The sequence below is a fragment of the Dipodomys ordii genome, unplaced genomic scaffold (assembly GCF_000151885.1).
Source record: "Dipodomys ordii isolate 6190 unplaced genomic scaffold, Dord_2.0 Scaffold124, whole genome shotgun sequence".
NCBI classification, from domain to species: Eukaryota; Metazoa; Chordata; class Mammalia; order Rodentia; family Heteromyidae; genus Dipodomys; species Dipodomys ordii.
The window spans coordinates 781754-794532 of record NW_012267340.1 but is presented as its reverse complement, the minus strand read 5'-3'; the positions used below and the strand labels follow the sequence as shown (position 1 = coordinate 794532).

At 58.2% G+C, this 12779-nt stretch overlaps 2 protein-coding genes across 2 annotated transcripts in view; one reads left to right on the top strand and one right to left on the bottom strand.

Moving 5' to 3' along the window:
- The window catches only part of Tm4sf4 (transmembrane 4 L six family member 4), an 11586-nt gene extending 9756 nt beyond the window's left edge, over window positions 1–1830 (top strand). Inside the window, exons 4-5 of the mRNA XM_013029900.1 lie at window positions 881–1070; window positions 1499–1830. Of these exons, the coding sequence (XP_012885354.1) occupies window positions 881–1070; window positions 1499–1516 (208 nt within the window). The 3' untranslated portion in view covers window positions 1517–1830. The remainder of the gene's footprint in view (window positions 1–880; window positions 1071–1498) is intronic.
- A 3324-nt stretch (window positions 1831–5154) lies between these two features.
- The window catches only part of Wwtr1 (WW domain containing transcription regulator 1), a 15088-nt gene continuing 7463 nt past the window's right edge, over window positions 5155–12779 (bottom strand). Inside the window, exons 2-5 of the mRNA XM_013029871.1 lie at window positions 11634–11821; window positions 7369–7499; window positions 6634–6746; window positions 5155–6107 (exon numbers count right to left, since the gene is read on the bottom strand). Coding sequence (XP_012885325.1) covers window positions 5923–6107; window positions 6634–6746; window positions 7369–7499; window positions 11634–11821 — 617 coding nt within the window. The 3' untranslated portion in view covers window positions 5155–5922. The remainder of the gene's footprint in view (window positions 6108–6633; window positions 6747–7368; window positions 7500–11633; window positions 11822–12779) is intronic.

Genomic DNA, 12779 nt, shown 5'->3' with positions numbered 1-12779 from the left:
CTGCATTTAGGCCTCCATCCCTGCACTTCTCCATTTTGACCACCAGGTGGTGCTGCTGCCCCACGCATTTGCTGCATCCAGGCCTCCATCCCTGCACTTCTCCATTTTGACCACCAGGTGGTGCTGCTGCCCCATGCATTTGCTGCATCCGGGCCTCCATCCCTGCACTTCTCCATTTTGACCACCAGGTGGTGCTGCTGCCCCACGCATTTGCTGCATCCGGGCCTCCATCCCTGCACTTCTCCATTTTGACCACCAGGTGGTGCTGCTGCCCCACGCATTTGCTGCACCCAGGCCTCCATGCTTGTCTTCAGATAATGGGAAAATCTGGGGTTGCTGTCACCTTTTAAGGTCACCGGGCTTAAATGTTATAGGCAGAGCTACAGATACATCGCCACACAGGAAGACAAAGGTCTGATGCAAAGCAAAAGCACTGTGCGGTCAATGATCTGTGTATCCTGACTCTGGAAGGTTCTGTCTCTTTACAGGTGACAATGTGAGCTCAGGAGAGCGCGGGGCTGCACAGGAATTCACCTGCTGGGAGGGGGCTTGAGTCCAAATGTAGCTTCCACTGACCCCAATCCCAGGCTCAGCCTGGTGCCTCGGCTCACACTGCCATCCCAGCTACTCAGGCTGAGATCTGAGGACCACAGTTCAAAGCCAGCCCAGGCAGGAAAGTCCAAGAGACTCATCTCCAATGAACCACCAAAAAGCTGGAAGTGGCACTGTGGCTCAAGTGGTAGAGCGCTCGCTTTGGGTAATAAAGCTCAGGGGCAATGTCCAGGCTGAGCTAAAGCCCAGGCCTGGCACAAAAATAAACAGCAAGTTATGGAAGTGTCTGACTTTCACAGACACCTCCTCTCCCTTCTGCTTACTCCAGAAACTACCTCAGTAACCAGGCCTTGTGGACAAAGTGCCTGGAGCCTCCTGACATCGTACCCTGGAACCTGACCCTGTTCTCCATCCTGCTGGTCATCGGGGGGGTGCAGATTGTGCTGTGTGCCATCCAGGTGGTCAACGGCCTGCTGGGCACACTCTGCGGAGACTGCCAGTGCTGCGGCTGCTGCGGGGTGAGGGCCCGGGCTGGGGCGAGGGCCCGCTCTGCACTCAGGGGCACGGGGGGGCCTGTCCAGGCCAGGGGGAGTCCGGGTGGCCACCCACGGCGGTCCCGGACTGGGATGAGGGTACCACAGGCCGGCAGCCAGGCATCCTCCCTGGGCCTAGAAGCTCAGCCCGGGAGGCCTCCATCAAAGGGTCCAATCCCGCCTCCATCTGTTATTCATTCTGGCTTCCAACAGAGCAGTTCTCTGTGTCACTCACCAAAGTTATGTTTAATAACAAAATAGGCAACACAAAATAGCCGAAGCCCAGGTGAGTCACCAGTGAAAGACCCAGAACAGCCTGGTCTGGAAACGGCTGCACAGGCAGCAGTGTGGGCGCGCTGGGCGGGGAGGGAGGAGCAGAGCCCCCAAACTGAACTCGCCTTCCTGGACTCCAGGGTGAAGGACCAGTGTAACCCGGGCGAGCTGCTGGCCCGGACACCCAGCGCGGGAAGGATGAAGGACAGACAGACCCGACGTCCCCGCTCTCGGCCTCCAGCCCTGGCCGTCTCCTCACTGGCAAAGCCGGGGGCTCCTCGTTCCCAAACCGCCTGGCTGAAGATAGCAGCTCATTGAACCACTCAGTGACTTGAACTTGGTTATGTGACCCTCAAACGACCCCCTCCTAGAATCTAGTAGGTTGAAAGCCTGTGTTTCTTGATGTATTTCCCTCCCGAAAGTGCGAAATGTGTGAACTCACCTTCGCAGTCCCCTGCTCCTTTACACAGAGCATGTTAAATGAGAAGCCGGCTTGCTCCGGGTTTCTGGGGAAAGAGGAAATTGGTGGGTGTATCATAAATACTTTCTATGTGACATCTTTTGAGCTGACGGAGTTCTTGTGAGCAGTGTTTTGAACTCGCTAGGGCTCCCTTGCCCACAGTAAATGAGAATCTGAGCCCGCAGGTGAGTGAGTCCACGCAGTCTGCGTGTGGAGGAGGAGAGGAGACTGAATAAACCAGCCAGACCTGGGTGGGGGCAGACGGCTCCTTTCACCAGTTAAGAGTTGACTGGGAACATAATTCTGCAGCCTTCTTCTCAGAGCTAAGGCACGGCGCATTTGGTTCCACACGTTAGCCATATTTGGCTTTGTGAGCCAGACATCAACATGAGGCCAAACCATTTGGCTGGCTGGGCACTGTGACCCTAGCCATTCAGCAGGCTGAGATCCAAGGATTGCAGTATGAAGCCAGCCCAGGCAGGAAAGTCCACGAGCTGGAAGTAGAGCCATGGTTCAAGTGATAGAGCAATAGCCTTGAGCAAAAAGCTCAGGAACAGTGCCCAGGCCTGAGTTCAACCTCTGTCTGGCAAGAAAAAAGAAGGTTGATTTGGGTTCATAGCTCCACACACTGGCTCTGGGGTCCCAGAGAAGTGGTTTTCTAATCCTCACTGGTGAGACAAGGGTCCGGGCAGACCCGCGACACAGCAGCCAGCTTCCGCACACATCCACCCCGGCCGCCGCTGGCCGGGACCCGGGGCGGTGGAGGAAGGTACCGAGGCAGCTTCCACACCAAGCCCTACTGGACCTGCTCTCTCAGCCAGAGGGGCTGTGTTGAGGGCTCCTTGACCTCCCCCAAAATCAACGGAAGATGCAGGTAAAGCCAGATACCCCGAGGACACTACAACAATGGTTACAGTTATCTTTCTCCATTGGAGAGCTGCAGATCCCACAGATACTGCAGTCCAGAAAGGACTGAAGGAGAAAAGGGGGAAAGGAGGGAGGAGGGTGGGAGAGGAGGGAAGGGAGGCAGGGAGGGAAGAGGGAGAGAGGGAGAACACACTCTCTGGAGAATGAGGGTGTCATGAAGGTGCCATCAATGGCGGGAGCTGAAGAGGCAGGCCGGGCCCCACCTCTCCTCAGATGTGTGAGGTTTTCGGAGAAGGCGCCTCTCGGTGGCTTCTCCGAATGGAGGGGTGCAGAGCCTGGGGTGCACGGGGCGGCGGCCTGCAGTCACCCCAAACCCTCAGGACGAGAGCACAGACAGGCCACAAGGCTCAGGGAAACCCAATTGCATTTATTTTCTTGTACAGAATCGGAAAAGTCACACCCGCCCAGACGCCAGGCAACACGGCTGCCCTGCCCTGGGCAGGCCCGGCACTCGGGATTTCAAGTAAACACACCTGTGACTGCCCAGTGTCGAAGCAGGTTTTCTGGAAAGTTCTATCCCATAAGTAATGTCACCTGAGGGAGACTGTCGACCACCCGTTCTTGGGTTTTTCCTGAAAGTTCTAGGTGTGCCGGAGGCTGGCTGCGTCTCCCCTCCCAGCCACCGTCTGCCGACAGCTTTCTGCACACGGGCGCGGGAGCTACGACTGCTCCACGCGCAGTGAAGCCAGCGCCCCGGCGCCAGCCAGGCCACGCACAACCTCCAATTTAACAGACTTACAAACGGGGTTTGACCATTTATTTGCTTCCAGAAAATGGCTTCTATCAAAGGAAACAAAAAGCCTTAAAAAAAAGTCTCTGACACTAGTATTTTTTTTCAATTTCACCTTCTCAGTAAGCTTTTTCTATGGCGAAAGTTTTCTGGTGTGAGACTGTGAAGTTTATGGATTGATTGATTAGGACTATGAGAACAAGACTACATCTCATATGGCTGTCCCGTCATAAGAAACGAGTATGAACAGCACCTTGGCAGGACTCGTGCAGGTGGCCAGCACTCGGCAGCCGCCGTCCACGCCGAGCCTGGGCCTGGGGCGTGCGCAGCGGTGGGCTCGGCTCCAGCCCGGCTTTGCTCGCCCTAGCCTTGCACACACAAACGTGGCTCTTTACCATGCTTTAGCTCACACGTTCTTTTAACAAAGGCCATATTTTATGGCTTTAAAAACAACAAAAATTATATCTGGCTTTTATCTATTAGTAAACAGTCAGGTCCACAATTTGTTCTGCAAAAATATCATATCCATTAATAAATGTTCCAACTAATTCACTAAAAAATTATTCTAGTATCTTTCTAATGCCACAAGCTTATTAAAAAAGTACTTCTAAAACGTGATATAAGTCATCAATGATTTTAACTAAAAAAAAAAAAGAAGGGCATCTTTCTTATACATTTGATAACCTGAAAATGAGCCTATAAAAATATTTTTTAAAAAAATACAGTAACACTGCTGAGTTTGGTTAGGTCCCTTGGCTTCCCTCTCTCCTTCGAACGAGTGTACACGCAGCTGCAATTTCTGCTAAGGAAAGAAACTAAAAGAACAAGTGCTCCCTTTCATCGGAGCAGCCGCGTGAACGCTCACGGGTGCTTCGAGAGAGTCAGAGGAGTTTGGGGGTCCTGGGGGGGTCCTCAGGAAAAGGTGAGTCCCTCGCTCCCCCTCGCCTCCCCCCACCCGCCTGAGCCGTGGACGCGGGCCGCCTGCTCTCACGCCCACCTCTGCTGCGTCTGGCTTTTGGGGCTCTGCCTGTCCCCTTCCCTGTCACTACCCCTCTCCCAGTCTCTGCTCAGCTTTCCTTCGCCACCTCTGACCTACACTTGCCACTGTCCGAACCACTCCGAACGCCCGCCGCCGTTAGTGCAGGTGGGGTGGGGGCCATGCGTGGCTGCCCAGGCTTCTGAGGCCCGGGTCCCTAAGGCCCTCCCGACACAGATCCCACTCGCAGAGCACAGGACCCGTCACTGGGCACCCAAGGGGCGGACGCCACTGCAGGCCGGTGCCAGGCACCCTCCCACAGAGCACAGGACCCGTCACTCCGACACAGATCCCTCCCACAGAGCACAGGACCCGCCACGGGGCGGGTGCCACCGCAGGCGGCAGGCAGTGCCACGCACCCTCCGCCCAGGACGCCTGTGTCAGCGCGGGAAGGCTCTGCCAGCACGTGCCTGCACACACTCGCACACACTTGCACATGCGCTGTACTGCCAGGCCAGGTAAGATGCCTGCCCTCGGACAGTGTGAGCACGGGGAGCCCCCACAGCTTCAGGGGTGAACCGTCACCGGCCGGCCGTAGGCCAGGCGCCCACTGGGGCTCAGCACAGCCCTGGCCTATCTGGAAGTTTCCAAGACAGAATTACAGGTGGTGCTGACCCCCGTCACCGGCCGGCCGTAGGCCAGGCGCCCGCTGGGGCTCGGCATGGCCCTGGCCTATCTGGAAGTTTCCAAGACAGAATTACAGGTGGTGCTGATGTTGTAGAACCCTTGCGGCAGCCCTTTGTCTTCCAATACAGAATTACAGAGTTCTTACAGAAGTGTCATCAAACGCTAAGCCGTGCGTGGAAGGGAGAGAAATCCAAGTTGCAGTTTACAGAGGAGGTCGGGCTGCTGGGAGCCCCTGGGGGGCCGGTGCGCAGGGGGCCGGGCAGGAGGGGCGCAGCGCGGGCGCGGCGCGGGTGCAGCACGCAGGCTGTGGCGCACGCAGGCTGTGGCGCACGCAGGGAGTGCGGCAGAGCCAGCGCATGCTCCAGGCAGGCTCCGCGTGGCAGGGTTTCCCTGCAGGGCCGTGATTTGTGAGGCTGGCGCTGGACGGCGTGGTTCAGGGAAGTGCGCGCTCTCCTGTGCCATGGCTCTGGGAACCGTCGGTGAAGTCCGGGCTGGGCAAGCCATCCGCACCGAGCCGTAGGCCCAATTCACTGCCTGCGGTCAATTCTTATGGTTTGCAATCCATCATAATGGACGTGTGTCGCTCCGCTGCCCCACAGCGAGGCTGGGCTGGAGAAGGGCTGGGCCTTGTCCAGGGGCTGCAGGCCTGACCTATGCTTCACTGAAGAGGGGGTCAGCCGGACCCAGACCCCGGGAGCCCGGCCCTGGGGAACAGGGCAGCGGTGGGCGCCACAGACCAGCTCTGCTCCCCAAAGGGCCGGGCCAGCCCCCAGCCCACAGGGGCTCACAGCCAGGTCAGAAAGGGCTCGCTCTTGCTCAGGGCGGACTCCACATCGGTGAAGAGAGGAAGCAGGTCTTCAGATTCCAGAGTCCCCAGGTCCACGTTGGTCCCCGGCAGGCAGTCAAGGAAGTCGGGGAAGCGGCTCTGCTGGGGCGCGGCGCTCATGGGCACCTGGCCTGCGCCCTCCCCTGGAACAGAGCAGGAGAGCCTCAGTCCCCTGCCAGGGCCCCGGGAGCCCGGGCCCCCGTCCACGACTGTCGGGGTCAACCGGGTCCTGAACACAGCGTGGAGAAGGGAGCCAGGGGCATGCGAAGGCTCCATGGCTCTGACCCCACGCCACTGCTGCTCCCACTGAGCGTGGGCGCCAAGACCGCGAGCCTGGCTGTCTGGGAGGCTGAGGCCCAGGGCCTGCAGCTGGAGGCCCAGACACAGCAGTGAAAGCCTTCAACTCAACCCACAGCAGGCGTGGCGGTTCCTGCCCCTCCTCCTCCTCCTCCTCCTTCTTCCTCTTCCTCCTCCCTCCTCTTCTTCCTCCTCTCTCCTCCTCTTCCTCCTTCTTTCTCCTCCCGCCTCCTGTACTGAGCAAACGCTCAAACCCCATCCCTATAGAGAGGGTGTTTGCAGGAGCTCTGCGGAGCGCCCCTGTGGGTTAAAGTGGGTGAGCACTGGCGCTGTGTGGAGGAGGGCGGGTCGCGGCCGCAGGCCGGGCCTCACCTGTGTCCATCTCGTCCACGTTGCTCAGGAAGTCCTCGGGCGTGGTGGGCAAGCTGTAGCACCCCAGCCCCAGGCCGCTGTCCGTGCTCTGCTCCCGAGAGTGGTAGGGCCCGCTGCGGGGGAAGGGCAGGACGTCCGTCAGTCCGTCAGTCAGTCAGTCATTACCAAAGTCACACGTCCAGGCGGGGAAGCCAGGAAACCTCTTCCTCCCTTTCAATCTGAAACACACCCTTGTCCGCTGACCACTGACAGAACTGCCACTCCCAGCAGTGGGCACTGATCTCCTGTCCAACGCAAATAACCTCTACACCGGAGCCTGCAGGGCAGGCCGCCAGCTTCGGGTTTTTTTTAACTTTTTAAGTAAAAAAAAAAAAAAAAAAAAAGAACAGAAAATAACGCTGAGTCTCTATGGACACACAGGATGGGGAGTAAGAGGGCCTGCAGTCAGGCGCAGGGCGGCAGGCTGGTAACCGGCGTCTGGGAGGCTCGGGCAGGCCTCCCACAGAGCGCGCCACCATGCCCAGCCTCCTGACATCTGAATCTAAGGACGCTTTTAAAGGATAGATTAGTACCTCTGCTTTTCTGTTTCTCCTTCTGCCAAATCCCCCAACTTTCTCTCTGACTTTTCCCCTCGTCTCAAATCCCTCCCTTTTTCCAGTGTCACAAAGACACAGTCACAGTCTAACTGCAGAATGTGGAGAGCAGAACGCGGGCCCCTGCGAGACACCGGCTTACCTGCTGAGGAAAGGGTCGGCGTTGCTGCTGCTGATGGACCTCAGGTCTGCGGTCATGGCGGGCGGGTTGACGGCCTGTGCAGCCACCATGGGCTCAGCCTCCACCGGGAGCTGTCTGCAGAGGGCTGCTTCCTGCCCAGGAAGAGGCAGAGGGAGAGGAAGAGTCAGCGTCACCATCCGGCCTGGCACACAGCCCTCTGCCAGAGCCTTCCGGGATACAAGGCACTTCCTATTTATTTCCAGGAAGCCACTGCGGTGGGCGATGCTCGAGGAAGCCCCGGGCACTGCCTACCCCCACAGGGCGCGCGCCGGCCAAGGCACAGGCCCAGCGCTGTCCCACCTCGTACAAGGCCTGTGCCGCTCAGATCCAAGGCCCCTCCTGCCCAGGTTCTCAGCCCCATCCAAAGCCAGCCAAGCCAGCCCGACGCCCCTGGACCAGCAGGGTCACTTGGCCCGTGCGCTCAGACACCACTGGCACTGTGGCCGGCAGCCTTTAGGGTCCACGTTACAGCTGGTGAGCACCCTATAACACAGGCAGAATACCCACGCCAGACATTTGTCTTCAAAAAGCCTCATCCATTGTTCTTGTGCTCCCTGGCTCCCCGCAAAAGCCCGCAGAGGGGTGGGAGCGTGGCAGCACTCGATTTACAGCGCACACCAACAAGGCCGTGTCCACCAGTCACCCCAAACACCACACAAGGCCGTGTCCACCAGTCACCCCAAACACCACACAAGGGAAATGCGTTCCCGGCCGTGGAGCCACGAAGGACACGGAACAGGCCATCACCTCCGCCTGCGCCAGCTCCCTCCAAAGCTTGTCAGTACGGCGGGGCCCGCCGCGGGCGTGCCTCTGTGGGCTCAGGACGGCACAGGGCGCCAGCTGGCCCGCCCGTCCCAGACTCGAGGGGCGGGTGAGGGAGGGAGAGCGCGGGCTGCCAGGACGTCCAGCCCTGCCCTCCTGGCCCTGCCGTCTGGCCACGGAGGCCAGGCTCAGTCAGTGCGCTTGTCTGCTCTGCATTCTTCAGGCCCCCAGCCTTCATTAAGGATGGAGCAAACATGGGCGATGACTAGGGGTCTCTGCACAGTGCAGACCCCGGGGAAGGCCTGGGAGGAGCCAAGCCCTCGTCGTGGTCACCAGCCGGAAGTCCATGAGGCGGCATCTTCCTGGCCCCGGTCCCCCCACACCACCCTCCCCAGCAGCTTTCTACTTCCGTGAACCGACACACGCGTCCTCCAGACCAGTCCACAGACCTCGCCTCCTGGACACCAGCAGCAGAAATAACACCAGCCACGCCTCCCCTCCAAACCGCACACACTCACATGTGTGCACGCTGCAACGCACACACCCTCCTGTGCACGCACACGTGTGCGCTCGGACACACACGTATACTCATGAGTGCATGTGCGTGCAGATGTACGCATGCACAATCTGTACAAGCCACTGTGCGCACACACACACACACACACACACACACGCAGCGGCTCCCTTGGGCAGACACGGAGACCCTATGTGCATGTGCACACATACTTGTGCAAGCCACTGTGTATACACGCCGCATACACACAAGCCGCAGTAGCCTTAGACAGCCTTTTCTATGCGCATGCATGTGTGCACACACTTGTGCAGGCCACTGTGAACACACATGCTGCACACACACACAAAGCAGCACAGCCTTGGGTGGACAGATAGCCTTCCCCTCTTCTCTGCAGTGTGGGGCCTGGGACCACACTGCACACGTGCACATGCACACACACACCAGTGCAGTAGACGTGGACAGCCTTTCCCCCGCTCTGTGGTGTGGGACTGGGGCCATGCTGCGCACACACACACACGCACACACACTCATGCACACAGGCACACGTGCACAGCCTTGAGTGAATGTGGACAGCCTTTTCCCCGCTCTGTGGTGTGGGACTGGAACCATGCTGTGTGTGTGTGTGCGCGCGCACACACACAGACGCACAGGCACACGCACACCAGCACAGCCTTGAGTGGATGTGGACAACCTTTTCCCTGCTCTGCAGTGTGGGACTGGGACCACGCTGTGCGCGCGCGCACACACACACGCACATGCACACACACATGCACATGCACACACACTCACGCACATGCGCACACATGCACATGCACACACACATACACACACACTCACATGCACATGCACACACATGCGTGCACACGCGCACATGCACATACATGCACACACATGCACACACATGCACGTGCACGCGCACATACACACATGCACACACACATGCACACACGCATATACACACTCACATACGCACAGGCACACACAGTCATGCACACACATGCACACACACTCACGCACAGGTGCACACACACGTGCACAGCCTTGAGTGGATGTGGACAGCCTTTCCCCTGCTCTGCGGTGTGGGACTGGGACCACGCTGTGCGTGCGCACACACACACACACTCACGCACATGCACACACACACATGCACGCACATGCACAGGCACACACGCACACCAGCACAGCCTTGAGTGGATGTGGACAGCCTTTTCCCTGCTCTGTGTTGGACTGGGGCCATGCTGCACAAGACACCCTATCCCACAGACCCCAGGATGGCCCAGAGGCGAACTCTTGTCATTTCTGTCCTACAAACCATCCATAGCACCTACAGCTCAAAAGTGGCCGGGACGCGTGCCCCATGCTCCCTGCAGGAAGCAGGGGTGGGAGGAGGAGAAATACAGGGGCCACACACACTCACCAACGCTCACTGAGATACAAAACCAAGCAAACCTCAAGGCCACCGTAACCCTGCCTACAATGCACACCACTCACAAGACAGAGACATCAGTCCAGGTGGAAATGCTATCCAAAACAGACAACAATAACACAATTGCTTCCTGCCAAGAAACATGATCACGGCATCTAAAAGCAGCACGGGCAACTGTTACCCTAAAATAACTGTGCAGGCCCGAGCCTAAGCTCCGGGGGAGGGCCCAGCTGTGCCCACCTGGGCAGGCCCGCTCAAGACACGCGGCCAGCACCACTCAGGCCTTCTCCTCTTACTTCCAAAGACGGTCTCTAAGAAACGACTTCTTCCTGTGCTGGGGATGCAGCCCGGGGCCTGCGATGAGCGGTGCCCCCCCCACACACACACGCACACTCACACAGACACACACACTCAGCCTCTGCATCCGACGCCTAGCAGTCCTCTCCTGAGAAAGCCACGTAGGAGCCGCTAACAGTCCACACATCTGGCTTTACAAGGCTAAGTCGAAACAATGATAGAACAAACCAAAACTTTTCTCCCCAAAATGTAGCTGGAGAAGGTGCAGACCTGCAAGCACGCATGCCACAGGGAAGGCAGGATTCCGCCCCTCCGCAGACCCAGCCGCCAGTGAGGCGCGGTGCTGGACTCCAGCTCTCAGCTCTGCCGTGGCCCCAGGCTGCTGAGACGGAAGGCGTGCACCACCAGGCCTGGCTCCTCTCATTCACTCCTGGAATGAGGCCCCTGGGCAGCGTCTGTCTGCCTAGTGAACGGCCCAGCCAGGTGTGGCAAGGCACTCCTGTAATCCCAGGACTTGGGAGCTGAGGCAGGAGGGCCAGACCAGCCTGGCTACACGGCAAGACTCTACTTTATCTGTCTACTTACCTGGTTTATTATTTTACCCAAGAATGCCCAACGGCGCAGTCCTGCGTCCTTATCCAAGTCCCTTCCTCCCCACCCCCTCCACATTCCCTTCTCTGTCATCTACACAGGAGCAGAGGAGGTGGCTGACACCATTTCCGTGAGAGATTCCGCCATCTTTCACCCTAGGATGGGGGTGGGGGTGGACACGGCTCCTGGACGGTGTGGGGGGCTAGGCCTCACTGCGACTCTCCGCCCACACCCTCTCTGCAGACACACAGGGCCCCAGTGGTCTGTTCACCTCAGGCCTCCATGGCGGGCCTCCACCCAACACACTCCCACAGTCAACCAGCAGGGAGGAAGGGCGGTCCAGCTGAGCCCTCTCCTAATCCCTGGCTCTGGAAGTTGTTCGGTAGAACCAGCGCCACTACGTCTGGGATCATTTGTGGCCACACAGCATGGAACCTGTTCTTTCTCCCCACTCTCTCCTGCCTGTGCTTGGACATGCGCACACACTGCATACACTGACACACTGTGAGACCCACTCGTGGGTGGAGCCACATAGCTGCTGTGCACACAGGTGAGGCTCTCAGGGAGGCCGAGGGCCCCGCAGGGCCTGCTGCCCAGCCAAGCCGTCCGCCCAGCCGTGACTGCTGCCCGCCGTACCTGCCGCATGAGCTCCTCCTGCCGCATCCGAATCCTCTCCCTCTCCATCTGGATCCTCTGGAGCCGCAGCTTTTGCTGCTGCTGCTGCTGGGTGGTCAGCGCGGGGGGCACGGGCACCAGCCCCGCGGAGGGGTTCTGCTGGCCCAGGGCACCGGGCACCATTGGCGGCTGGTGTTGGGGGGTCATCACTAGAGAGAGAAGAGGAGGAGGTCAGTGCCCGGGCTCCAGGTTATCATCAGTGAGAGGTCGTGATGTCCCCTGAGCCCACGATGAGGTCACGGATGAAGGCAGCTTCTTGCTTCCCATCTGACTCAGCTAATGCTGGGCTTTTGCGCTCCATTAAAAATCTCAGGGGGGCTGGGAAGGTGGCTCAGTGGTAGAGTGCTTGCCTTGCAATGCATGAGGCCCTGGGTTCGATTCCTCAGCACCACATAAGCAAAAAAAAAACAAAAACAAAAACAAAAAATAAAAATCTCAGGGGTGGTGCGCACTTCAAGTCAGAGAAGCCCTCAGGCACGTGGTCACCCCTCTGGGGGATTTCTTCCGGGGAACTGGGTGAGTGGCCCCTGATTACCATGCAGTGGGTGTGCAGGAGCTCTAGGACAGACAGGTGAGTGGATAACACTGTGCAAAGCACAGAAACATTACCTGAGTGCTTTGTTTAAAAGGATCCCAGAAGAGGCTGAGCTAGACTCACAAATGAATGCCTAACAGAAAAGGTTTGGTTTTTTCCCAAGGGAAAGACAGATGAAAAAAATGATACAAAGCCAGGCACCGGTGGCTCACGCCTGTAATCCTAACTACTCAGGCAGCTGAGATCTGAGGATAAGGGTTCAAAGCCTGCCCGGGCAGGAGAGTCCATGGGACTCTTATCTCTGATAAACCACCAAGAAAAGGCAGAAGTGGAGCTATGGCTCAAGTGGTAGAGCGCTAGCCTTGACCACGAAAGCTCAAGAGAGTGCTCGGGCCCTGAATTCAAGCCCTAGAACTGGTGCACGTGTGCACGTGTGCGCATGCACACACACACACACATACAATGCTAAATCCATTTGTGATTGGACAGAGGAATTACAAGTTTTTTTTTGGGGGGGGGGTCCGGTCGTGGGGCCTGAACTCTGGGCCTGGGCGCTGTCCCTCAGCTCTTCA